Source organism: Tubulanus polymorphus, chromosome 8 (assembly GCF_964204645.1).
Source record: "Tubulanus polymorphus chromosome 8, tnTubPoly1.2, whole genome shotgun sequence".
NCBI lineage: Eukaryota > Metazoa > Nemertea > Palaeonemertea > Tubulaniformes > Tubulanidae > Tubulanus > Tubulanus polymorphus.
Window position 1 is genome coordinate 9,393,584 of NC_134032.1, and position 27,545 is coordinate 9,421,128.

Genomic DNA, 27,545 nt, shown 5'->3' on the forward strand with positions numbered 1-27,545 from the left:
CGCGTACGTGTGTAAACAAGATGGCGGCGTCCAGTACAGCGGGAAGTTACGTTTTTGGTCTGTTTTTGACCGTGTTCGGCGTCTTATTGGCGTTATCGCAAGGAAAGGGTAAGTTTCCCTTAACGGGCGAGTTCGGATTTATACCCGAGCGAAATTTCGTGGGAGTTCAAAGGTTGCGTGATGAGAAATTCGGGTTTGAAGGCGAAGTTTTCGTTGCTTGCCTTTTGTTTTTACTTCCGGGTTCGACCTATCAACAACACCAAAAGATTGAAATTTGATAAGCTCGAATTTATGAAATTTGGATATCTCAATTTTTTTTCAACTTTTTGGGGGTCCTTTCATTCTTAACTTACTACCTGTCCTGTGGGGCTGAATCGAAAGCTGTTGGCTGTGGATGTGAAGGCCACCCCTCCCTCGCCTAGAGGCGGCTATTTATTTACAATTTAGGCTAGTTACCTTATCGTTGTTAGTAAGCTTTTATGATAATCCAATGGGGTAAAAAATCTGATTGTGAAACTAAACCCCACACAGATTTTATCTCTCTCCTTGCTTAGTAACTAGCTGGACTATGCTCCGAATAACATGTGGTCCGAACTGCTAATCTAGCTAACCCCTATCCTATCCGTTAAGCCACCAAAATTAAGGGGCCTAAACAATAGTATAACCTGAACAGGGAATAATCAGTGAAAAGTCGTGGAATTTTGAGTGTCCATATCTGTACAAACTTTGACAGGGATTGGGTAGTCTCTGACCCTGACAGCTAAGAGCTAGTACCGGCAGTAGCTACGATTAGAAAGTTATCTAGACGGATAAATAAAACAGTCGTTCGCGTAATTCTTTTTTTTCCAGAATTTGAATATCAATATGTAACGTGTGGTTCGGTGCTGAAACTGTTGAATATCAGGAACAACGTACGTTTACATTCACATGATGTTAAGTACGGCTCCGGCAGCGGACAACAGGTTCGTACACTAGAAAACATGGCTGTCTCCATTAGTCCGCTAGACATAAACAAATGACACCTCTACGTATATTCGCTTCGATCTAGTTTGTCGATGAATGATCGACAACTCCTAAATTGAACATTATTAAAAGAAATGGTTTTTTTGCGTTACTTAAAAAAAGATATTGTAAGTTTGAAATGAAATGACTATTATTTAGTGGACCCAAACCTCTATGGTTCAGATGGGATAACTGTTGAAGATGTGATAAAATCAACAATTGGGACAAAATGTTACCTAATACGCATTAGCTGCAAAAGTGGCCGCACATATTTCTTGGGAGTGATATATATCTGAATTTGTCAATGCTGTGGAAATGGCTTTCACAGGTTACTTTGAAGAAAGGTGGCCGAGATGAGTTGATACCTCATATGAACATGTGTCTTTTCGTATCTGATTTCCTGTGTTTGTTGTATGGTTTTTTCAGTCAGTGACAGGTGTAGGCAGTACTGATGACCACAATAGTTATTGGACTGTGAAAGGAAAGATGGGAAGTCCATGCGTGCGCGGGTAAGTCCCTACTCTACTTAATTAGCTTTCTTGTTGAACCGTTTTGGGGGCTCTTATCAGAAACAAGTGTGGTTAAGGTTACGTGGTACCATGTGAGAGTAGTTGGCTCATTGAGTTAGGCCTATTTGGAGGGCGGGCGAGTGGATTAATGTACCTAATATCATGTAGTTTGGGTATATATTTCTGCGGAAAATAGGGGCAACACTACCACTACCAGCAAGTTCGAATCCACCAGGTGTTGTTAGTGTGCAGTGGGACATCAACTACTGTAGTAAAAGACGATCCCGCTTGTGGCAAGTGAGGATCAATCAAGTATCGCTGATGTGCGGTAGGACATCAACTCTTGTTGCAATAGAGGATTCCACTTTTGGCAAGTGAGCATCCACCAGGTGTCACTAGTAGTTACTCGGTTTTGGGGCACTTCAATTTCACCTTCATTTTGATAAATCAAATCAACTTTTCTGCGAAGTAGAATCAGTTATCCAAAATCTGTACCTTTTTCAAGTCTCATTTGATGCTATTATTATTGAAAATGAACTAATTTTGAGTATAATAAAACGTACTGGCTACTCACACCACCTGGTGGTCACTCCTGATACCCAATCCGAAGCGGATCTAAAAACTCACCTGCGCTTCATTTGGTATCCACGAATGGCGCGATCGGCTCTGACCCATATTGGCAATACGGGGCTCTCCTTTCGTCTTGTTGAACGTTGCTATGAGACAACCCATAAGTCGTCCGTATTGTTGAATGCATCGCAGATCGCAGCGGTAAATTTCATTCGAAATTCCACTCCCCTGATCTCGCTCTCTCCTCGACAGCTCAACTTTCTGCGCGAAAAATATTTCAGACGGACATCATTCTTGCTTGTTTCTGGTTGAGAAAAATATATATATTCAGAGGACTATTTTTTGTATCACGTGAATATTAAAGATTCATTATAACCATAACTAAGTCGAACTCAGTTATAGGTCTTCACATTACCTAAGTTATCTCAGCATTGGGTTTCAATTTGTGCATTTCTAGTTTCATTTACTTACTAAGTTGTCATTTAGTTAAGTCATCAACTTAACGATAGTGCCAGCCGTGGCAACTTCAGCCAGTTCAACTCTATTTCAAAGAGGTTGAGTGGCTCTAAGTAAAATCAGTAATTGAATTTGTATCCTAGTGGTATAGTACATATATGATCTTACTTAGAAAGGTGGAACTGGGTCTGGAACTCCGGAGCTTGGTCCTGAACCGTTAATATGTGGGTCTAGAACAGGGGGAACTAGGTCCAGAACCGTGTGGAGAACTTGACCCTGGAATTTATCTCCAGTTTAAAGACATCCCCTAATGTAGAATTGGGTCGGTTGGTGACAAGGGGGTCAAGGTCGTTTTATGCTCGATCATTTTATTGGTCAATATACATACCAGAATACTATCCTCTTACCTTTGCAATTTTATCAAAATCCAGAGATCTTCCACATATCCTTCAGCGATTAATCAAATTTTCTCGGTCGGCCGCAATTTTCGGGTTTTTCTTAATCCGACTTCGTCATAGACCTAACTATTAATCGAACTTATTTTCCTGTCTGCAAGATCCTTCGGGGTTTGCTTTCGTTTAAACGCGCCCTTTTTTCCGATCAAAGCCTTTCGATTTCCATTCGATACGAACTATGCAGAGAAACGATGATAAAACGTCAATGTTGGGCATTACGTTGATATTTACTAGTGTAGGCCTAGTAGAAGTAATCCAACACATGTACTGATGACAACTGACACTGTATGTGTGCCGACTCTATCACATAGATAGATATATGTTTTCCTAGTTTATTCATAGAGATGCCACCTGGCTCGATGCAAATCAGGCTACGGTGTTTTTTACGGCAGTGTGTACACACCCCACGAGCTCGGTAATCGGTAATGATAAATTCGAACTTCGTAATTATATGCTTTCAAAATTTGAAATTCAATTAGGCCTACTGTGGGACGTCGTTACGACGACCATCGGTGGACCAGAAAATATGTTTGGTTATTGGCTAGAGGTTCATTTAACAATGATTCGCAATAACCGATGAATCGTTGTTACGAGGTTCCGCTGTAAATAAATGTTGAGAGAACTCATTGAAATGAAAACTGATTATTTCATTTTCGATCGCTTTTACTGTCTCAGGAATCATATATCCATTACAAACCGTGGAACTAGTGTCCTGAAGTTTGAATTTAAAAATGGCAAAAATGCATAAAGAGGATGTATTTTTGATAATAGTAATGATGATAAACAATGATAACTTATCCATATAGCGCAGGAATCCTATTTGATACAGTTCAAATGTGTTCTTTTTTTTTATTGGTATTGTAATCATTAATCGCGGCCTTGATATATTCAAAGAACTCGATCAGTCATATCTTTCTATCATGCTAGGTACACATTAGGATATGCCCGAGGACACTACGTGAATGTACGGGGTTCGAACCAACGGCCAGGCTTCACAGAGTCGAACGCTCTAACCACTCGCCCATACTCCACTGACCTCTGTACTTTCATAAATCTATGAACCTGCTAATAGCCCGAACGTACTACATAGCTCAGTAAATTGAGGGGTGAAAACAATGAGCGTTTCGTGTGAGATGGTATTTTTAAGACTCTGTAAGGGAGGGTGGTACAGGTGTACGTGACTCACGTTACCTCATAGAACTAATTACCGCTGAAGAAAAATTAGTTAGTAATCATATATACGCGCAGGCTACTCGGCCTCTGCTTGTGTTGTTGTTCTAAACTCAGGTTGAGTTCTTTTCAGATTCGATACCGTTTTACAGTTATGCAGCGTTTAATAGGCCTATTTGATTCGCGAGAGAGTTAATATGAGATACGACTATGTGTCGAGCAATTATTCCAATGATATACTATTGTAGAACAGCTTTGTGAGCTAGGCCTTAGATGTGAACATTTCAGATGAACCTAGAAGTGAAGAACTAGGCAGATCTGTCTACCACCACCCTTGTAGTGTAGTAGTTTTAATTTCATTCTCAATGAATTAACTATTTCAATTACTTCCACTGGTTGTGAAAACTATACTAGAAAATAATGGAATACCATGTAATCGGGTCTGAGTAGGGTCCTGGTTGTGAAAGCTATACTTGAAATAGAATACCATGTAGTCGGGTCTGAGTGGGGTCCTGGGGTGTGAAAACTTTTACTTTCCAGCTATGAGCCCGGTCGTTGAGCCTCCGGGGCTAATACCGAGTTGTAAGACCGGGTGCCACCTACTGTCTAAGAAACCATTTCCCTATCTACAATGCCCAAATCCACCCGGAATGAATAGGGAATACTTATGTCCACATTAGTAGTTGTCTGGAGTCCAACTACTGAAAATGAAATTTGATTGACGCAAGAAGCTAGAATAGGGCCTTAGATACAAATACTGGTAATACTTGTAATTTTGTCAGTATTTAGAATAATTGGCACTTTTTCTTTTCGAAAAATAGGCCTATAAACCAAAAAATCCAGAAAAAAAGTTGTTAAACTTACTTTTTGTATTGTTACCGATATAATTCCTAGTCGCGAAAGAAAGAGAGCGAAATCTTGAGAATAGAACTTCGAACGGTTTAAACTGAAACATATGTTTCAGGTTTGAGAGAGAGGAAGGGAGGGAAGAAGGAGGGATTTTCTAAGATTTGCTTTTCCTCCGAGTTTGTTTGGGCAGGGTGGTGTTAATAAGCGGAACATTTACGTTGTAGGATATAACGAATTATCAAGAGAAAGATTTCAAATTTCAAAATACTTCGGTATGAAGAATAAAAACCTTGTTCGTTTTAGATCTAGGTCAAGGTTGTTTGGTTACATTTGGCCTAGTTCTTCCACAGTCGGGAAAAATTTTGTTAGAAAAAATTAACTCATTTCATTGACTCCATCCAAATTAAAAGAACTATTTTTGTTTGAAGTAACTGAATACGACCTAATTTGACTCCTAAGTCTCAAATATGGCTCGGAACAGGGGTCTAATCCAAACCAAATACTTTATCATACCTGAAAACCCTGCCTATTATTACCTAGGATTGTAGAATAGTGTTTTTCAATGATACGTATTTTTTTTTTCCAGAACGCCAATAAAATGCGGACATGTCATCCGTTTGACACATTTATCATCTAAAAAAAATTTACACAGTCACCATTTTAGTTCGCCCCTGTCGGGAAACCAGGAGGTCAGCGCGTTCGGAGATAAAGGCGGTGGAGATGAGGGTAAGATATCTTGAATTATATCCCTGTCTTTGATATTGGTATTCGCCTAGACTCAAATAGATAAAGATGATACAGGGTCCTTATGACTCCTTCATTCCTTAGAAACCCCGTCAAAACTGAAATGTTTTTAAAGGTACTTGAAAATCCTTCTTTTTGAGCAAAAGGCCCGAAACCCTTTTAAAACCCCATTCCATTTTGAGAAATAGGCAATTAGAAATTATTTTCTAGTTTGTAGTTGTGCTGATTAATTTTTCCTTTAACAGGGTTTCCAGCGGTCCTTCCAAGTCCTTCTTTTGGAAAAAGTTTGGACAACCATCATCTTTGTCCTTCTTTTTGACTCTAAGTCCTTCCTTTTGATAAAAAAGTCCTTCCAAATTTGATTTTTATGTATTTTTGCGTGCAATTTTGACGCGAATTTTACCGTTGAAGTATTTCATTACTCAGGCCTGGTAATTCAATTATCAGTAAGATTGAATCTGCAGGAAAAGGTTTTGGAATTACCCTGAAATATATGACTGGTCTACATGACTAGTATTTGGGCAAAGGCATTGCGAAAATGCTCCCTTATGGCCCCTCATTTTACTGGAAAGTACATCTTTCCGAGTCAAAAAGTCCCCCCTTATGGGTCTAAAATTGCCGAAAAAACCCTTCTTGGTACTTCTTTTTACTCTGGCCTTACCACTGGAAACCCTGTTTAAAACTCCTTTTATCAAGAGTGACTGGTCTGTAGAGACCGTTTCATGTAGGATCTAGTTCACCAGTTCTCGTTCGAATCGGGTACACCTGCAGCGACATATAAGAATGCCTTGAAATTTGGAAATTTAAGATCAACTATTGAAGATATTAATTCGGCATGCAATTTCCAAATTCTAAATCACAGTGGCCCCTGCACATTAAATCAATTGTTCTTCTAGGTGACCACTGGTCTGTGGAGTGCGAGGAAACTTACTGGGACCGAGGAGAACATTTCCAGCTGAAACATGTCGTCACTGGGCAGTAAGTAAAAATCCTGAAATTTGTAGACAGCGATGTATAAGATCACCTCATAAAGGCCCAGAATGGCTTGAAATCTCCTTTCGAACGGAAAATACTTATAATGGTGCTCGAAACTGCCCTAATTTGAGCTAAACGTCAGAAACTCCTAAAAACCCCCTTCAATTTTGAGAAAAAGGAAAAGATGGCAAAGAAGTTGTACATTATTGGACTACGCCTAAATCAGTACAGTTGGAACCCCGATCTTTTAGTTAACCAGTTCGTTCATAGATAAGAAACCGAGATTAGATAATGTCAAGGATGAAAATTTTCTTACAAAACCACTGGATGACCGGTTTACCGAGATAAACAGTACTGATTTAGGAGGAGTCTACAGTAATTGGGATATGAATGCAATGCAGAGCACTTCCTCAGAATTTGAAAAAAAAAATTTTTATAAAGCTGCTCGAAAACTTACGTCGAGAAATTACCGATCTGTAGAGACCCTGTTATATATTTTCTAGGTATCTACATGTATCCGGTGATACGTACGGGCGCCCGATACACGGCCAGAAAGAGATCAGCGCGCACAGCTACGCGAATCACGACGGCAGCGTGTGGAAAGTGATGGAAGGAATTTACGTCAAACCGAACGAAGACTCGATGCTGAACGGCGCCACCGGTGGCAGTTCGGTGCACCGCGACGAACTTTAACGATCGCTGAACGCTTTTAACGAAATATCATCATATACTCCTCATTTCATCGATTTTCCGTCGTGGGCGAATAGGACAAAATGTCAGATTTTCATAAAACAAAAATTGGAAATTTTATAAGTCAATGTTTTCACAACGAAATACGTAGAATTGTTCGATTTCAAAAAAAAGAATGGTTTGCTATTTGCTACGAAATTATAAAAACATGCGATTTCTTTATTTCCTGACCAAGTTTTTCAATATTCGGTGAAACCTTTCGTCAACGAAAAAAGAAGTTTTAATTTCTGAGAACAGATTAAAAAGATAGAATAGTAAAAAGTAAATTTTCAATTTTGTTTTTGTCGTACATGTAACAAATTTTCTGTAACAAGATGTAGTTATCCTATAGTCGAACTCCCTAAAGTCGTCATCGGTTAGTTCTCCACATTTATGAAGTGGTCTCTAAAGCCCCGATTTGTTTATTTTTCAACCAATTCCATATATTTGTCATTTCCAGCTATGACCAATAAAGGGAGTTTGACCTTCATACTTTTAAGTAAATTCTGACGGTTTCAATACATTTGTCTTCGATGTTCCGTTGCCCGCATTCTCTATACGGTTTCATAACTTGTTTCGTGTTTTTGTGTAAAAAAAAGCTCCTAATAAATGAATATTATTAAATTATTAATAGATTTTAATTGAATTTGTGTCGATTTCTTTTTGTCTGGTCCGAGGTCAGATTTTTACCCGAGCCGCAGTACAGTGGAACCTCGTTATAACAGCATTGGAAGTAACGATTTATCAGTTAAAACAAAACTTGAATCTTATCCCAAATTCTGGTGAATTTTTATAATTTCATTTTACACTGGATATGATAGATTATCGATTTCTGGTTCGTGTAGTTCATTGTATCTAGGTTCATCAGCATTATAAGATGTTGATGGCGCTACTGAATTCTTTCCATATTTTCCGAACGATATGGGGAGCGTCTTGTCCCATTCTCGCTTGCCAGGGGTTGCAGATTTAGCAAAATTGGAAAAGCGAGTGGGTGGTCATCTTCGGAAAACGCACTCGTCCAAACGCCGAGAAAGGTTTGGCTTGCCAAGGGAGAAATAGGGCCACTTCAATATGAAGGCAGGTACCAGACCTAGAAAGATCAGTAGTTCCGTCTATGGGTTGCGTCACGCCAAAAATATTGATTAATAACATATATGAACAAACGTACATACAATTCAAGAAAATCTCTATCAGTTTTGTTTTCAAATCGCTAGTATATATTTATCAATCACATAGACAAATTAATGCAATTCAGTGAAGTCGCTTACAAAAAATTATTTTTGAAAGATTCTGTTTTGTAATTGCCGGACACGATTTCTGCCGCGGCTGTCTCTATCGCTAAAGTTGAATTCACTTGAATTCATAGGTAATTCCCTATGTTAATCAATAGGCCTATCTATGATCTTCAGGTCATTATAGGCATCTGGGAGGACAAGGGAAAAATATTTCTATTGATATCTTTGATATTCGAGTATCACTTTCGATATATCTTGGAAGAACCACAGAAGGAAAATAAAAAGGAGTGAAAATTACGATGAATATAATTCAAATGATGGGAAAAATTCATTTTTGTAAATCACTTGATCGAAGATTAAAGTAAAGGCATGACAAAAAAATTTGAATGTTGAAAAGTTTGAAATTTGAACAAAATTTTTTTTTGAGAATTTTGATGAAAAAATGACATGGGCAGAAAAGAAAATTTACTCGAATTCGGGGAGCGTATGTATACGTAATCCGTATGACAAGAAGCCCGATTACCTCACAGGGGCTCGTATTTGAAGTTTGGGGTGAACTGTAACTTCGGGATCATCCAGGGTATTCCTGGTGAAAAAGAATATTCTATTTATACATATAGTACCAGGGATAGTGGATGGATTACATTCCTTATTAATTGTGCCGTGTGAAACTATCGGATGCATCTATTACGACCGAAAACATTTCTTCGCGGCCAAAACTCTGCAATGAAGTTGTCCGTTGCGTTAGCGCTTAAGTCTCCATTGAAATTCTAAGTAATTCATTCAGTAAAAAGTTCCTCCGATTGTAGCTGAAATATAGATAAGAAAGAATGTATATAAATATGAATGTTATGTTTTTTTTTCAAGCAGATTTTCTAAGTTCGAGATGAACTTGAACATTTGAATATAGTCGTGTACCCTTCAAAAGTGACTGATAAAAACAGGAGCGGATTTAGGGGTGGTCACTAGGGCCCCTGTCTTTTCGTACAGGTTGCCCTTTTCGACAAGACAAAGCTCGTTAATATCTACAATAGACACTCATCCTTTCGGTTATGGCACATGTTTCTTCTCTACTGGACCCCGGCCACCCAAATTTTCTACATACTCCACCCCTGAAATATTTCCTTATTTACGAAGTTAACGAAAAGCTCGTAACATATAGAAATTCGAATTCAGAAAAAAATCTCTCATTGAAAAAGCTTACAAATTTTTATTTGTTCCTGGTCGTTATCGTAATTCGGGTTGTAATAAATTCCATGAAACGCGTCGTCTGCTACACGACTCGTGGCGTCACCTGCTGGTGGCGAATCGACTGACGCAGATGATGTAGTCGCAACGATCATGTCTAAAAACGAAAAAGAAACCGTTTAAAATACAATTCGAAAGATTCCCCATGAAATAGGGGACGAATCTAAGGGAGTGTCTCGCCGGAGTCCCCCTCTTCATCGAGTCGGAAATCCTTAAAACCCGGCTGCCAAATTCATCCCTCCTTTCGAGAACTGAAAGAACTACGTTCTGGTGACGCACAGACCCCATTTTCAGGGGCGGGTCCAGAGTCCCACTTTTTTCGGGCGAGTGATCTTGGAATCCCCCCTCCACCAAACAAAGAAAATGGTGAAATTGTGAGCGTATTTCATGTCTTACTTCAACCAGGAAAGTGCTCTGATTGCACCAGCTTTTGGCTTCGCGCAGGCATCATTGGGCTACAATCGTGTGTAATTGACCCAGTGCGCCCCCTTTTCCCCAAAAGCTAGATCCGCCACTGCATTTCCTTTTTTAATGAAAATTCGTTTGAAGAACGAAATTTCCATGGCCAGTTTAGAATGTGAAGTAAATGGCCTGGAGCCGACTTATATACCAGTGTCCGTGTTGCGGTTATTTGAAAGGCATCTGTGACGATAGAATATGTACAAGGCGAGTAACATCAACGCGGATCCGACAGCTAAAATGAAAGCACCCACTATCGTGTATGCGACGCCACTTCCTGAGTGCAGACGGCGAATCGTTACGGTGTCTTCTAAAAAAGTAGAAAAGATCGAAACTTGAATCGACCCGCGTATAACACATATTTGCTAAGAGGCCACTGGTCAAGCGGAGTTTCTGGAAAAGTGTGACGGAAGAGTTAGATTACTCACGTGTAGTGCGCTCCGTCGGGACGTATAAAACTGTACAAAAAAATAAGGCCATAAAATCATTCAAAATTTCGTCGGAATTTCTATTAAGACGTTTTTATTGAAAACGTTTGTAGTTAAATCGATCTTAATGAGGTCAAAATTACTTGTCTTCAATTCACGTGACCGGTTAAACTCCGCCCACTGTCCACTGAGTATCCAATTGTTGCAGTCGAATTCGTACCGGACGAAAGAGTCACCTTGGATACCGTTCAGGACAACCTTTAATTTGAGTAAATTCATGTTACAAATAATGTGTTTATGATGTTATCAATAAAATTTCCAAAAGTACACATTTGGAAATCTTGCCTTTTCCGGTAACCATTCTTCACTCGTTGTGTCTGTGCCGTTCACTGTCGTCGTCTGGTCGTCTCGCGCGACGACGTCACTTCCGCCCAGTTTCAGTCTGACGGCGCTCGGCTCTCCGACGACCTTGACCCTGATATTCGCTCGTTTCACGGTGCCCTGGTGGAAGCCGCGGCCCAGCGACACGAATTCGGTTCGGCGCTCGCGGGTGGGCGGCGTCCCGATGATCATGAGATAAACGGGCGATTCGGCTCCGTGAAAGTGAAGCTCGCCGGTTGTGACATAAACATCCCAGGAAACTTACGAAAAAAAACGTAGAAAATCTACCTCATTTAAAAATGAAAAGAATCCCGCAATAATTAAGAAATAATAATCTTGCTTTTGCTCGACCTGTTATGAGCTGTTCCATAATTCCTCTTAGACATCATCAAATTACACCCAGAACCATCCATAAAGAAAGGCTCTTCCCGTAAAATACTAAGTACTCGTTGGAATTTTCCATCAAAATATGGATACCCCCTTTCCGCAATGACATCATCAAATATTTACCTTTATCGAAACCTAGAATTGAACAGAAGAATAAGATAACGACTTGTATCAGAACCAACACAGCGCCGTCGCAGCCGCGGTACATATTCAGTCAGCGCGTTATGCCAGGTATAAATATCATTAGAATGAACGATCAAAAAACTTCCTCGTTAGAATCTGATTTCATGTCTCGTGACAAACATTATATATTTCAGTTCACTGATAAATCAGAATCTATGAAACCAGGAAACGCGGGTCGCGGCCATTAATGCGTGCGCGAATGTATGACTCTCTCTTTTGATGAAATCTATTTTCATCGAATTCAATTTAAGATCGCCCTGTGACATCATCAAATCATTCAACCTAAATCCAATATATCCCCTATGTCACCCTATGACATCATCACCAAATTGCATCCGAACACGTTTTCGAACAGATATGGCTAAATTATTCATCGAGAGATGCCCGAAACATAATCAAACTTCATAAAGATTTTTGGTTAGTTTTGATAAGTTTCAGCATAGACTCTAGAACGTTTAAATAGAGTCCATTGTTGATGTCTCGACATGACCTAGTTAGTTCTAACTTCTTACAGTCTCCAGTAGATGGCGAGCTAGTAGTAGAGACTTGCACTCACTTGTGCTCTTTAGCTGTCTTGTCTGACCTTGGAGTTACTCCAAGGTCAGACAGTCGATGATTCCATGGCTTACGCTAAATAAGTATTAGGTATGAATATGAATTAGGTATAAGTATGAATTAGACTTATGATATGATATATAAGGATCTAAATATCAAATATTTCATCTAACCATCGTGAACAGTATACGCGATTAGATTGATGAATGTTGGAAGTGTTGGCCGTTCAGTTGCACTGTTATGTCCGATGTTAGAAATAGCCGTAAGGGAAAATATAAGATGGCACAGAAATAAAAAGGCTTCGTTTGGTTTTAAAAGCATTAAACCGCGCTTCTCGTCCCGAGGGCTTGAGCCTTTATTCTGCTGTCCACCTCGTCATACAGCCTTCTCGGGTGTCCCCATTTATCAAGAGGAGGGGTCGAATACCTTTTAAAAGGGCCAAATCCACCATGCTCTTCTTAAAACTGTTGTTACGGGCCTTTTGAGACGAAAAAAAGTGAACGCTGAATACCACTGCGTGGTTCCTGATGTTCGAAGTTTGGCGCATATCGCGTTTGTAGTTTATGAGGTAACTAGCTGAATACCCGTCCAATGGGCGGTTTTGTCGTTGAGCGCACAGGTGTGTTAGTCATGAGCACACCTCCTCGGTTCAAAAATCCCAAATCCTGATATTTTTGCTTGCGAAAAACAATTTGGCCGTGAAATAAATCTAAATGCTTCAAATGTTCAGATTTTTTAGAAGCGCTGAACTCCAGACCTCCACTACCCCGTCTGACCTGTCTGTGGTACAAAACGTATCGTTTAGATATCTACAGTAAATTCTGCCCCAGCCGTTTTAGGCCCCTCCTCCTCGTTCGATCTTTGTACTTACTTTATTGACCACACCACCTGTACGATCATTTAAAAAGCCCGTCCTATCAACCAACGAATTGCATGTATATGCTTAAATTGACCATTAATTGAAGATCGCTCGACGATGATATTAGGATTCTGTATTTTGTATCACTGTTCGGCATTGTTTTTTGATATCTCTCGTATACACATAATTGTTATGAAAAAGCTTCTGTCAGAAAAGTATGTACATTTTCTTTGACCCCCTCCCAGTACAAAGTTACTTCATTATATTTGTTTACCCCTCCCCATAAACCTATGTACTATTAGAACGCTCTCTTATAAAATTGACCACCAACGCACGCATCCGCAGCCCCCTGAGCCATTCTGAGAACCTACCGTTGGGCCTCCTTAACCTGTCTGTGGTATGGAACCATTCTGAAAACCTGCGCAATGGGCCTGTCCCCCTCCAAGAAACACCCACAATTCACAACTGATGCAGAATTCAGTGTTAGGGAACAGTGTTATGTACTGTTACAGGGGCGTAGCCACCGGTGCGACAACTGCGACATGTTGCACCAATGATTGAAAACCCCATTATGCTAAAACGTCATCAAGTTGTTGAAGTTGTCAGTGGTGCAAAGTATTTCATTCGGAGGCGTTTCCGCCCAGTGACTCCAGCGAGTTTTGTTTATACGGTAACAGTGTCACATCTGATCCATGCACCTGATCTCACAGTATCAAAGTAACCGAATTCAGTAAACTTTTTTTTATATTACTTTAGAGCGACTTCTGGTTATATTTCACTGATTCTGTAGGTGTTTTATACATTAAAAATTGACCAAAATAAAGGATTTGACCAAGAAAATTCTGCTGAAGTGCCGAGAGATGAAAACCGAGAAAATCGAGAGAGTATTGATTGTACAATAAGCTAACATCAGTTCTGCTATTTCTTTATCAATAAGTCACTGGTCCGTGGCAGATCCGGCCTACCACTAGTGTATCGAGGGGTACTCAGGTTGCCCTTATATCTTTCTAGTTCGTGATTTTGACAGGCTCTTGTACTAACATGAATGTTTTATTCCGGGCAAGTATTCTGGAAGTAGTATAAAAATGGTCAATTCGAATCTAAACGGAAATAGTTAACTTCTAGGGGATAGATGTTATGCCCCAAATATGCTTAAAGATTGCATCTCAGAGCCTAGAAAAATCCAAATTTTCTGGGGAGTGCCCCCAGATCCCCCGTTTTTTGCTATGATATAATTGTCCTTCCAGTTCAGCAGGACGCCGCTCTGGGGTGTTGAAACATCTGGACCCCTCCCTAGACCAAAGATAACCTTTGAGGCTTTGTATTATCTACAGAAAAAATTATTCGAATATGAGCTCTCATAGCCACCAGAATGCATCTCAGACGTTTTAATGTTCTAGGTTTTCTTGGGGGGGGGGGGGCAAACCCCCTTCTAGACATCGCACCTTCGGCGCTCGCTTGGATATACTGTTATGATAGGCAGTTTTTGATATTTATAAAACATGCGTAAATCGATAGCAGTTGGATCTATTCAACTTTATTGGGAATTGCTAAACGGGCACGTTTTGACCAATGGTTTTTCGATGTCTATTTGCTATTGTTCACTAGGAATTCACAAACGGGCAAATTTTGGCTTAATGATTATGTAATGTTTATTTGCTTTTGTTACTGGTTCAGTTTATGTCTCGGTTAATAAGAAATATTTTGGATTTAGTTTTCAAGGCAATAGTAAAAATCCTAAGGCCTTAGGATTTTTACTATTGAAATAAATTTCCACATGCAATTTTTTATTTCAAAGGCAATGTTTCTTTTTCAGAGAGTTCAGCCTGTTACAGGAACCCGAACAATGCTAATTTAGAGGTCAACTTGTGACTAGATAAGCTAGGTTTACAGGATTGGAGATGATAAAAAGTGAGTAGGCCTCACTGACTGAATGGTGAATACATCATCTGTAGTCATCGCTGCTGTATTGAATCATTTAACTTTCGGCAATCAATTGATTTTTTGTTTATATATAAAAGAGCTTTTTCTTATGCATATTCCTGAAGTCGTGAATTCCTATTCATTCCTACTAACGGAAGAAAATAAGAGAAGCTTCGTCTACACTTGCATCTTATACCGAGGTTATGCGTCTACACTAAGCTCGAAACACGGGTTGAATGCAAAAAGCCAGGTTTTTGAAAAAGGAGTTATATAACCTATTGAGAATTGAACCTATGTTCACGAAAAACTCTACAGATGTGGATTCAGTTACTGGAGCTAAATTAGATGCAGCCCTGCAAACGCTGGGTTTATATGAACCCGCATACTTTGAAACCCGGGTTCAACGAGCTGTAGACGTGGTAATATATATCGCAGTCAGAAAAAGAAGCAAATTGAAAGTACATCAATCTTTTATTTCCAACCTAAAACAATGAGACATAGATGGTTTGAATGCAACAAGCTATTTTAGCAATTGCGGTTACTAATTTGTAAAATGTATTGATATGATATGGAAGGCCAACTGCTGAATTCCATGGGTACCATCAGAACCAAATGCACGCTACTTGCCATCTACCTGAAATTAACAAATGTCAATATTATGTTATAAACAAATAAATATGAAAAAAATGCAAATTTCTGCTTGATACAACTTACATTTGAATGGGAAAAATCGGCTATAAAATATCTGCTATGTCTGACAAATAACTGACGATTCCTATAAAACAAAAAATACATTATCTTTAAAATAAAATTAACAATTCAAAAATTTTTGGCAATCTTCCAATACAATATACATAGGTCCCTAGTAGGCCTACGCTAAACACTAACTGAGCCAGACAACCTGATATCCTTTCAAACAAAACTGAATGCGACATTAGATGTGAGATGCGTGAAAATGAGCCATAGGCTGGTTTTCCACGAGAAACTGATCAATCAAATTTATTTCCCTTTAGCCGTTTCCACAACAAGGGTGCGGCACTGTTGGACAGGACAGACACACATTTTCAAGTCTGTATTTTAATCAATTGTTTACTGTGTCTGCGCAGTAATTAGTCAGAATTTTCAGGGAAATCCCCTCTAAAAATGGCCCCACCACCCGAAGACCTGCACACAAATTTCTGTGTCAGAGCCAAAATTGAGGTAACGCCTGCGCTTTTACGCCTTTCTCGTGGAAAATCCTAGTTTAGGAATATTACGCAACAAATTCAATATTTCCTTATGCCAAATGATTATTCTCATAACAGTCCTTCATTTCAGGATTCAATAAGACTCAGTATGTGTTTTTATAGACTGTGGCACTAAAAATTTAGTCCAATTATAATAATTTTCGAATTTGGTCCGCAGTTTACGATTAGGCCTAACTTGATGACGCGAATTCTAAGTCAACTCGTAATAGGGAGTATACATTCTATATATCAAAATTGACAGGAGAACAAGATCTAATTACGTATGTTTTCAGATTTCGAATAAACCCAATTATATTCGAGTTAAAGTCATCAAAATAAATAAGGTAAAAACGCTAGCTCATAAAATTTGTTTTGAAGTAGTACGAGAAACTGGGAATATCTCACTTATTTCCAATGCCATATAGACATATAAGGTATCATTCGATTCGTTTTTAGATATGTTTTAATACTATTGGGTATTTGGATGACTGAACTGTCTATTCTACCTTAAATTCTTCCAAAACTTTGAGATTTCGGAGGCCCAAAACCGGCAAAATGAGAAAATTACTTCCTGGTTTTCAGCGCCGCCCTGGGAAATTAATATGGCGAAAGTTGAGAAAACTGGAACATAGCTAAACGTTCGGTAGCAACTAGTTGTCTCCAATCGCAGTGTCGATGTGCGCTAGGCTTAAAACTCTTTCCATGCGAACTTCCTGAAAATCAGATCCTGAGCCGGTGCGAACTTTATTTCAAAAAAAAAATTTTCAAAAAATATTGGGTTCTCATACTTCTAGACGGTTTAATACGCTTCCCTACACTCAAATATGATGATTCAGCTTGTTTCTGATGATCTAGCAATTCTGGGGTTGTTAGGGGCCCCAAAATGTAAAAAAAAATTTTTGACCTACTTTCGGGTCATTCGGGTACCCCTAGGGCCAACTGCAGCTTCATATTCTCTCTATATATCTCCATTATATCCACTGCGTCATGTATAGACACCGTATACCAGCCGCTGTGTCTATTTATAAAGCTTTCAATTTTGCCCTACTGGGGTTGCCAGGACTACCAGGCATACATACAAGCCGTATAAGCTTTATACATTGCCATTTAGATAGTATGGGGATATATAGGTCACCCCACCGTGACGTGCGTCACACCCCGCAAAAATCAAGCGTTCTGGAGACTGTGTCGTCCGGTCACAGTTTGCATGGAAAGAGATTTATAACATTAGTCCGGGTGCCGTTCCGTATTCATTCAACACGCGCGCTCAACCGCGAAGCTATTTTTAGCGCAACAATCAATTTAACCAATAGAGACGCGCTACGTCATAGCGTTCGACATGGTCGCATTTGCTTTTACTCGTACCGTCGTGAAGGGATTAGTCAAGTGTCAACGTCTACGTTTGGAAACCGAGACAACTCCGGGCTTGTTTCTTAACCAGGTTGCTAAGAACATTAATTCTTGGGGGCCTGGTGGACGAATCAGGTACCGAGGTTGGTCGTCGGTCCTCCCCAAATGTGGTGGCGTTGGTCACGAGAATAGTTCATTGGAAACCAAATTTTGAAAGTATAAAAATAAGAGACATAGCTGAACTAGTCGGAGAGCACCCGGGAGAACAACGGGGAAGAACACACACTCAAGAAATTAGGGAACACAGATTTGTAAAAGGTGTCGATACGTAGGAAACACGAGTCTAATAGAATAGTTGTGAGTATCTAGATTTAGAAGTACCCCACATGAGTTGTTTATTTATTTTTGGTCTCGGGTCAAAATTCAATTTGTGTCGTTGTGCGGAGCTGAGGAAGGATGCGCTCTCCCGCGATATTTCGGTTCCTTCTTCGGGTCGCATATCAATACCTACGAGCAACATTATCTAACAGATAATTGCTCGTAGGATATACGGGTTGTCGCACCGATGAATTTTAGGTGGCTACGCCCTAGTTAGTTACCTAATCGTTGGTGGTAAGCTTTTTATAATCGGATGGGCTTATACCAACGTTAGGGATGACAAGGACCAAAACACGGTTGAAAAAAGTAACACTTCAAAAATATACTTTCTATCCACTTCAGTCCACAATTAATGGCTTAATTCACAAACTAACACAGGTACCTTTCGAAATAATCCAATTCTATGTATGTTTCGAGTGATTAATCAACATTATTTTGAGAAATTAATTAATTTCCTTACAAATTTCGCCATTGGCCGCCATTTCTCTGTATTGCACATGTGGCATGATAAGACAAGGGGACCTACAAGGATTTAGATAAAACTTTCAAGACGAAACGACAATTTTTATTTTTGATGGTTTTCCAACCTATATTTCAAATCTTCGTGTTTTCCATTATAAATAATGAAATAATAAATTCTGATAAAAGAAAAATGTGAATAAGTGTTGATTTCTTAATATTTTTCAATTTCGTCGTTTCGCTTCGTTAGTTTGTGCTGTTGTCCTGGCCTCAGTCCACAGGTGCCAGCACCTCCAGTAATTTTCAAAATGGCAGCTGTTGACTCTACGGAAATTTACTCTCACTTTACGGTCGATTAGCACATGGATTAAGATCGTCAGGTGAGGTGTTATAGGTATCAGACAAACTACGAATCTGTTGTGTGTCGATTACAACAAAAATTTGACGGATATCTTAAGAGACAATGAAATGCCAGGCAAATTACTCGTCAGTCAAATTGGCTGACGAAGATTTCATACAAAAATGACCTTCCCATTCCTGACTGTGGTTTGTGAAAATATCCGATCGCGAAACTAAACCACAGACAGGTTACTGACTAGCTACGCCCCTGGTTAAGACCGGGGGCGGATCCAGGGGGATGGGTAGACAGTATTGGAAGGAAATTTAAGGACACCTTTCTGATCTTAGGGCACACCCAGTATCCAGGTCAATGCGAGCGCCGAAGGCGCTAAGTCCTTAGAGGGGGGTCTGGGGGCCCATCCCCAGAAAATTTTGAAAATATGGTACCATTTAAAGCCTTTTAGAGGGCGTCTAGAGGCTAGCAGAGCAATCCAGAATAAACGAATTCGAGACAAGATTTCAACACATGCGGATAGAAAATGAAGCTGGTGAACCCATGAAAGAATGGTTGTCGTCAACTTCGCCTAGTGCCCCTATAATCTTTAAAAGTGCCCCTTAACAATTATACAGAATACGGCTAAATGCCACTTCATTGTTAACAATCGGCAAAAATTGCCTCGTCTTCACATTTATCCTTATGTCGTGTGCCATCTTCCAAACCAAAAGTGCCCCTAAAATTTTAAAAATTAGGCAAAAAAGTGCCCTTTTCTTCAACATTTTCCGCGTATAGTGCCCTCTTCTAAAGTACGAGTGCCCCTTTAGCCCTCCCTGAAAAGGTAAGGAAGGACAAGGTGCCCTCATCTAAAGCATGAGTGCCCCTTGCAAAAGGAAAGTGCCCTTTTTAATTTATCATGATTTAAGGCTTTACAAATATGATTATCTCTCCTCACTTTCTCGGCAGCAGTATATACTAACCGATTGATTTTATAATTATGCCCGGATTACGGACACGGAATTAGCGGTTGCTGAAATAATGCCGTCAAAAATATTGCCGGTGAAATTTTGAAGGGCACTTAAAAATTCTAGACCGTATTGGGCAATACGGCTAATACGGTCTGGATCCGCCCCTGAAGATGCTGCGTTGTGTATCCTAAGTCGGTCAGTATCATAGTATTACTACAGAAGTATAGTACGGTACTTTACTGTTAGATGGCGAAAACATCTTTTTAACCGAATTTTAGCCCCAGTTTAAAATGAATATTGTGACTCCCTCGGACCACCAATCTGTTTGAAACATGTAACTTGACGACGGGAACAACTGGCATTAAGCATCAGCAAAAGGACGTTTCAATACATGCATTAATTTCCCTAAAATGCGTCGCGGTAAATACCGTCCGTTCTGCTTTAAAGTATAGAAGAAAATATTTTTCATTATTTCAACAGGGCTTTACGAGGTCCAACGGGGAGGGAGCGTTCGCAACCCGGACCCCGCATGCGTAGAAACTGTAAAATCTAATTTTTGCATCATTAAACGAATCGATCGCCGCAAGCATCCGCGAGGTACCGTTCAGACACAGTAGGGCAAGTGATTACAGATCAGACAAGCATTTATATACAATTAGTACGAAATTCGCCTAGATGAATCCTTCGTATCGATATACACGGATTAAGCTGTTTTGTATAGAACGTGGCAAAATCGGTTTCGAACGATAATTCAATTGATATTCTTACGTTAAATTCGCTATTTCATCGCGTTTCGCATAAAATAAGTATAAATATAGATATACATAATTTGATGAATGCAATTTTCCATATACGTGCGCAACTACATTTTATAATTGTCCTGTTCAATTTCAGCGGTGATTTGCTCCCGCGGATTCAAAGCACACAAACAACCACCATTTATCTAGCGGCACAGATCAGTTTTGAGAGCGGTTTCGGGAGGAACGTGGACGCGGAGGCAGAATCAACAAGGCTTTCATTATTTACGGGTAAACGTTAAAAAAACGTGATTCTATTCCTTTGCCTAAATTTCTCTTGCGACCTATTACTAAATATCAATGTTTAATCGCTGTACCGTACGTAAGTTTTGATTTCAACTTTCTCTGCGCGTGACTTACGAAAATGAGCTCCGAATATTTTACATACTTAATGATAATTGTATCAATTAAATCATGCAAAAATGTTGACTCCGTTATGCTCAATGTTTGGATTACGTACCTTATTACAGGTCCTCTATTATGGAATACCCTAAATTTCGACATTATTTCTTCTAGTTCTATTGCTATCTTCAAAAAACGTTCAAAAATAGTTTAATTGGTTCCTTTCGATTTCAATATTTCTCCCTTCTGGCTATAGAAATTAACTGTATACCTATATACCAGTATTCAGTATACCAGCATGTTTGCTTTTTTGTCTAAGTATTTGCTTGTACCTAATCTTTATGTATGATACTATATTGTTTTGTTCTTCTTTTTTTCTAAGGTGCTTTTGAAGCTTTCTGAAGTAGCTTCACATTTTGTATATTTCACAAATGTTTTCATATATTTTTAATACACGTATGAATGATAATGTAATTTATAATTTTAATTTGTTCAGAAATAAGGCTACCATAACATACCGATATTTAGGTCGATAATCACAGAAGCGATATTTTGTTAAATTTTCTGCAATTTTCTTAGGTAATCTGTCAAAACAATTCTTCTCAAATGTATTCTAGATTTCAATGGATTCAAACGTGATAGCGACGGAATATCCCCGACGTCCAGTAATAGGTAATTAATCTCGACGAACTCGTGATCTTTTGAAAAATATTTGCTAGAGACCGTAAAAACTGTTATTTAACTGTTAGTTAAATGTACAATTTTTTTTTAAATCGAAGTACATAATTGGGGAAATTAGGTTCCGGTTCATTCAAACAATTTTCCAACCAGTCTGAACGGGCAAGCGACTGATTGGGCTAGTGTGTGTTATTAAATGGGGCTCTGTGTGAGTCGATGTGCACCACGTCATCATTATTGGGGGCATTTCAAAATAAATGACAATTGTGAATTTTGGCTTTTCTTCTGTAATCAAATATATTTAATAACTCATATTCATTTTTGGTAAATTTTGATAATGATTTTTGAGAGGATGTGCACTACGTCTTCAATATATCGGGGCTAGACTGGTTGCCTGTCAATTCAATTCAATTCAATTAACGATATTCAAATCCAAAATAGCTTTTTTGATCCTGGATATTTTATAATTCATATTATTCATTGTCGACAATTTTAAGCAATATATGTGTTATTTTTCAAGGCGTCAGTAAACTTTCATGTTAGTTTTCTGGTTGATTGTTTCTCTTGCATGGACAACGACAAAAAGGATTCTTGTTTTTTAAAAACATTTCAGGAATTTTGGCCCAGGACTCGTTCAATGAAGAGGAAAAAACCGAAGGCGAACAACTGGTTTATGGATTCATTGTGAAATTCGTGCAGATGGGTGGCGCCCTCGTTGTACCAGTTTGGTAACTATTTTCAAACTTTCAAAAGGTTGTGCATACGTATTTGTAATCCGTAACTGCAATTTTTTCCCTCGTCACAGCTGTAGAGCTGTGCCCCAGAGTTAAATACGTAAATGAAACTGGATTCAAAGCGATTTTAAAGATAAAATCCACATAACTGTCGAACTATACCCATGGCTAGATTAAACCCACACCACTGTGGAACTGGGACCAATTGATAAATGCCACACAACTGCGCAAATGGATACAAAGTTCAGACACAGAACCACTCACATTTCGTACATCTTGAGTAAAATCCCACAACAAATTAATTTGATATTGAAATTTTAGACTTTTAGACCATTTTAGACTGAAGAAGGGTGGTAGTAACCACCCGAAATATTTCTTATATGTTTTAAATAAACATTTTAATATTCAATTAATTCATTGTGGGATTTTACTCATATCGTTTTATCGCGGATATTGTGATGTTCAATTGATTCATTTCGTATATCTTTTTAGGTTGGGTTGCGGTGACGATTACTACGAAACCATGATGACTAGAATTAACGGGTACGGGTCGGTGATGAAGTGTTGATTGTCCATTCAAAGGCCAGACGAATCATGCAAAATGATGTGTATAATCAACTAATTGGTTTGTTTTTCTCTTTCAGATTAGTCCTCCCGGGCGCTTATACGAATGACCCTCTGAACTCGCCGTATGCCACGACCGCCCATAAACTTATTAGACGCGCTATGGAGGTAAACAAATTTACTCATCAAGTTTCCAATAAGCATTTTCTCAAACAATTTGGAAATCTTGGAAAAGGTGAGTGCGTGTATTGTTTTTGAGAAAATGCTTACCGGAAACTTGAACCGACCGATTTTCATTGAAATGTAGTTGGTTGATGCGAAAACGGTTGTTACCTACTTCCGGTAACGAACGTTAGGCCTATAACCCGTATTAATAAGAGCTTTCTGAAACTTAATAAACGGGACACATACTATTTACAATACAATATACATATTTACAATAAATATACTACCGGAAGGACTTATATATATGTACAGGAATTATAACGGAGTAGTTTGTTAAAATCGGAGGTCGATCAGTTTAAATCATATATCATTTACCGCCCCAGATTTTTATCCTTAAATGTCATGTTCGGCTTAATGGGCAGGTACAATCTGACCTAAAACATTGCCCGATCACACTATTGCTCTACTGAATAATTCAGAACAAGAAGAGCGGTCCACAATTTGAGGTCATTATTAATTTACTAACGACAATGTACAATATCCGTATATACAACGCCTATATAATGACCTACTGAGCTACTCCTAGCGAACCGGGCGGATCCTCACTTGCCAAAAGTGGAATCATCAAAAGTGGGATCCTAATTGCTAGAACCGGATATTGGGCTTTCATTTGTGTCTATGGGCTTTGTTTGGTAGTGGCAGTCGTCGAGCCAATCCTGGCCTCAGTATTGCACATACGTATAAGCTCCTTATGACCTATTCGTAGGCCCTTAGCGAACCTTCAATAAGAAAGCTAAATAAGATTTCCTTTCTAAAAAATTCATACCATCATCGATATGTACACTGGTAGCTGAAATACATCAATATTAGAAATATGTTTTCGAGGATAAAAAGTACAGGCACAATATATATCAACTACATCGTTGACAGTAATCACAGTGGGACATGTTTCATCGGCGAATCGTAATAACTATAATTACTTGCTTATTACTTATTATCGCTTAATTACTGGTAGCCTAATTACCGATCAATTATTATTGCAGCTTAACGATGCTGGCGTATATTTTCCTATTTACGGAGTGTGCGCCGGTCTTCAAACATTCACCGCCTTCGTCACCGGCGAAAACCTGCTGAAAGAGTGCGACACCTACCGACTGCGAAACAAACTAGAAACCACTTCCGGTGCGTATACTTCAGCGAAAAATTCTGGGAAAAGTTTTCAAATGCATAACACCTGACCTGCAACACACGCATGTAGTTGGTATAGATTCTATGACATCATCAACTGCTAGGTGAAACGGTTAAATTGGTATCTCTCTATAAAATCCCCCTGTTATATCATCCAAATTGCAACGACTACAGGTATTCTAGAAGTGATGGCAGTCTCCCTACCTTAATGATTTCTCCCCTAAATGGCATCATCCCTTGACGAGATCAAGCCCGACCGAGCTAGATGGTCGCCTCCGGCATCATCGCATTATCCCCCTCTATCTCTGTGCATATATTTTCTTAACCAAATCCGATATGATTCCATTTAGATGGAGATATAAATTCAAGCCGATTATTGGGAAGTTTATCAAATAAAGCTTTGAATATCCTAATGAACGAACCTGCCGTACTTCACATGCACTACTACGGCGTCAGATACCAGGTAATGATAAAATCCATAGATAATTTGGCAGGTCCAAACGATACAGGTAGGTGAAGTCCTCGGGATCCATTCAGGTCCATTCTCAGTCATCCACATTGGAACATGGGCCTCAGTGGGTCTTTGGGTGCCTATGGGGCCGGTGTTACCTTAATGTTCGTGCCCAAACGTATTGGACCGCTTTGAGTGAATATCTATTGGGCCAGATATGCAATACATGTAAGGAATACACCCTTTCTGGACTTCCACCTCTGAAATTAATCAATATTAGATATCCTCCTATACGCGGCCTGCTGATCTATACATTGGTGTATTTTTCTTGAATAGGATTTTGTAAGTGATTCCAGATTGACCGATTATTTCCACGTTTATTCGACGAACAAAGATCGTAAAGGAGAAACCATCGTTTCTACTATCGAAGGTACGCATGAATGTAGCCGCCATTTTGTTTCCAAGATGGCGGTAGAGAATGAGGCGATGGTTAATTCATTCACAGTTGCAGTTGATCACCAAACTCATCAAAAAATATTTTGATCTCTTAGTCTTGATTGGTCGTGGTCCAAATAAAACCTCTCATACGGACCAATCACAGTGGTGATAGCAACAGCTCGTACTGGTAGTAGTTCCCCTTGGCCAGCTAAAAACATTTAATTCTGGCTAGTTCTTCCCTCGGGCAAGAAGATATATTTTTATAAATTGCGATTATCTCAATAACTGAGAAACTTTTTTTTCGTAACCTCTGAGAATGTATTTGTTTGTTATTATCGTGACTACGTATTTGCAGCTAAGGACTATCCGTTTTGTTTGATGCAATGGCACGCGGACAAATACAGCTTTTTCAACAGTACCAGAATTTTCACTCCTTGGTCCCCAGATTTCATCCAACTTGGCAGCGAGGTAGCACTATTCGTCGCAAAAGAAGGTAATTTTTTCATAATGGGTTGGGATTAGAGCTGTAAGCAGTTCACCAACCAATAAAAAAGTACAGTTTTATAGATTGGTGCTTACTTTCACCCGGGATTAACTAAATTAATTTTTCAGATGAGAGGAAAGTTAGACATTGAGCAGTCAGGGGCACCCCCAAAATAGGTCGAAATGGACATTGATTCATTTTTGAAAATACAGAGATCCAGCTTATGAATTTAAACTTTTTAGGTATCAGTTTGATATTATTCATTTTCCAGTATGATTTCACGGCAGCTTGACACAATAGGGGGGGGGGGGGGTGGTTGGTGTGAGCATCCCCTGCATCATCCCCTGGATCCGCCATCGCAGTATAATAATACAATTAAGATTTTTGGAATCAAAGATAAAATACCGGCGAACAATTTAAATCCGCGAGTACGTCATCACCATAATTCTAGTCATATATTTCTGTGTTTATTTTCAGCCATGAAAAATACGCAATGTTTCGCTTCAATCGAAGAAGAAACTTCGCTTTTGATCGAAAACCCGAAAAATGCGCGAAAAGTGTTCTTCCCATTCCGGGAAATCGGTTATTATCCTTCAGCAGCAGACGGCGTTGCGGTTTGATGATGAAAAACAGCCTTACTTTCGAATGGACTTGTTTTCTGATTGTGATCTGGTGTGACACGCCGCTAGATGACGGGGCTCACAGCCGGTTTACGTCACTTTACGATTTACCATAAATTTGGCTTGTTTTAAACAGAAGATACCTGCATAAATATCTACCCAACCACGAGGTGGCGTGACTTACAATCAGTTTTACGATAGTCAAAAAAAGTTACTCGAACTAACAGGATACTTTAGACAGGATACTTTCAAACTTGCATCGAAAAAGATATTAAGATTCAATCATCTACTCTCGGTGTATGGTGTTATAGGTTCCATTGATAATTATATCTCTTCAGGAAAAAATTAATACAATCCAGATCAAAATTGTAGAAGGAAGCCTCTTTTGCTACAGAAGTTGATATCATATGCTCTACACTAGCGCACTTAGACGACTCGCAATTACTTAAAAACTAATAAAGATAATTGAAAACGGTAAAAAGTATATAATACCACATATAGATGGCTATTGATCCTGAACATTTCAAAAATGTAGATTAAAATTTGTAAGAATTACGAACTTTTGAATGCGATGAGCAATAATTCAAGTTGAATTATCGGGAAAACGATATCAATGCTTATAACCTCACCAGCGCGCATTGTTGCATTAACTTTATGATTGAGTAATATAGTTAAAAAACTAATTATCAGCTGAGTCAATCAATATTTTCACTTTGTTTCTATCTTTATCCAATCCAGAGATATGAACGAAATAAAAATATTAAACGGGGAAAAAATAGGGACAAAAAATTCAACAATGCGGACCCGGCGGGTACCCAAAAAAATGGCGCCTGGAAACTGTAAAAAGGCTTATTCTGCATTAGGACTTATGTAATAAAAACTCGAATATTTTCATATCCAAATCAGATAAACAGATACGGTTTTTTGTACCTTGTAGGTATTGTTTCATATTTTTGTATGGCGAAAATTACGTTTAAGAACCCAAAATATTAGATATTCACTTCTTCAATTAGCGATTGACCTTATAGTCGAATGCCATTGTCGAATAATGCATGTTTCCTCAATGTGTTATAAGTGTTGTCGTGGCATCTACCACCCTTATCTACGAGTTTCAATCTCAGACTCTACTGAGAGTTCAAAACGATGTTTCATGAACTATTTTACCAAAAAAACCGGCCGTTAATCATGGATCACAGAGCCTTTAAACTTGAGACGAATTTCTTAGGAAAATTTCGCAATTCACTTCGGCAAT

General features: G+C 39.0%; 3 protein-coding genes across 3 annotated transcripts; 2 read left to right on the forward strand and 1 right to left on the reverse strand.

Annotated features, from left to right (window-relative positions):
• The first annotated feature begins 8 nt into the window (after positions 1-8).
• Positions 9-8,057, forward strand: LOC141909671 (stromal cell-derived factor 2-like). The gene is made up of 6 exons (XM_074800234.1): positions 9-108; positions 850-962; positions 1,429-1,511; positions 5,598-5,737; positions 6,652-6,733; positions 7,234-8,057. The coding sequence occupies exons 1-6, from the start codon at positions 21-23 to the stop codon at positions 7,421-7,423; spliced, it is 696 nt and encodes a 231-aa protein (XP_074656335.1). The 5' UTR covers positions 9-20; the 3' UTR covers positions 7,424-8,057.
• A 615-nt stretch (positions 8,058-8,672) lies between these two features.
• On the reverse strand, positions 8,673-11,867 carry LOC141909778 (uncharacterized). The gene is made up of 7 exons (XM_074800388.1): positions 11,721-11,867; positions 11,175-11,470; positions 10,973-11,087; positions 10,830-10,859; positions 10,553-10,711; positions 9,899-10,039; positions 8,673-9,503 (listed from the first exon to the last, which is right to left on the reverse strand). Exons 1-7 carry the CDS (start codon positions 11,803-11,805, stop codon positions 9,478-9,480), a joined length of 852 nt encoding a protein of 283 aa, XP_074656489.1. The 5' UTR covers positions 11,806-11,867; the 3' UTR covers positions 8,673-9,477.
• An 8,873-nt stretch (positions 11,868-20,740) lies between these two features.
• LOC141910014 (gamma-glutamyl hydrolase-like) lies at positions 20,741-27,265 on the forward strand. The gene is made up of 10 exons (XM_074800704.1): positions 20,741-20,860; positions 21,589-21,643; positions 22,263-22,377; positions 22,876-22,926; positions 23,028-23,115; positions 24,156-24,294; positions 24,651-24,763; positions 25,088-25,181; positions 25,545-25,682; positions 26,151-27,265. Exons 2-10 carry the CDS (start codon positions 21,595-21,597, stop codon positions 26,291-26,293), a joined length of 930 nt encoding a protein of 309 aa, XP_074656805.1. The 5' UTR covers positions 20,741-20,860; positions 21,589-21,594; the 3' UTR covers positions 26,294-27,265.
• Positions 27,266-27,545: the final 280 nt, after the last annotated feature.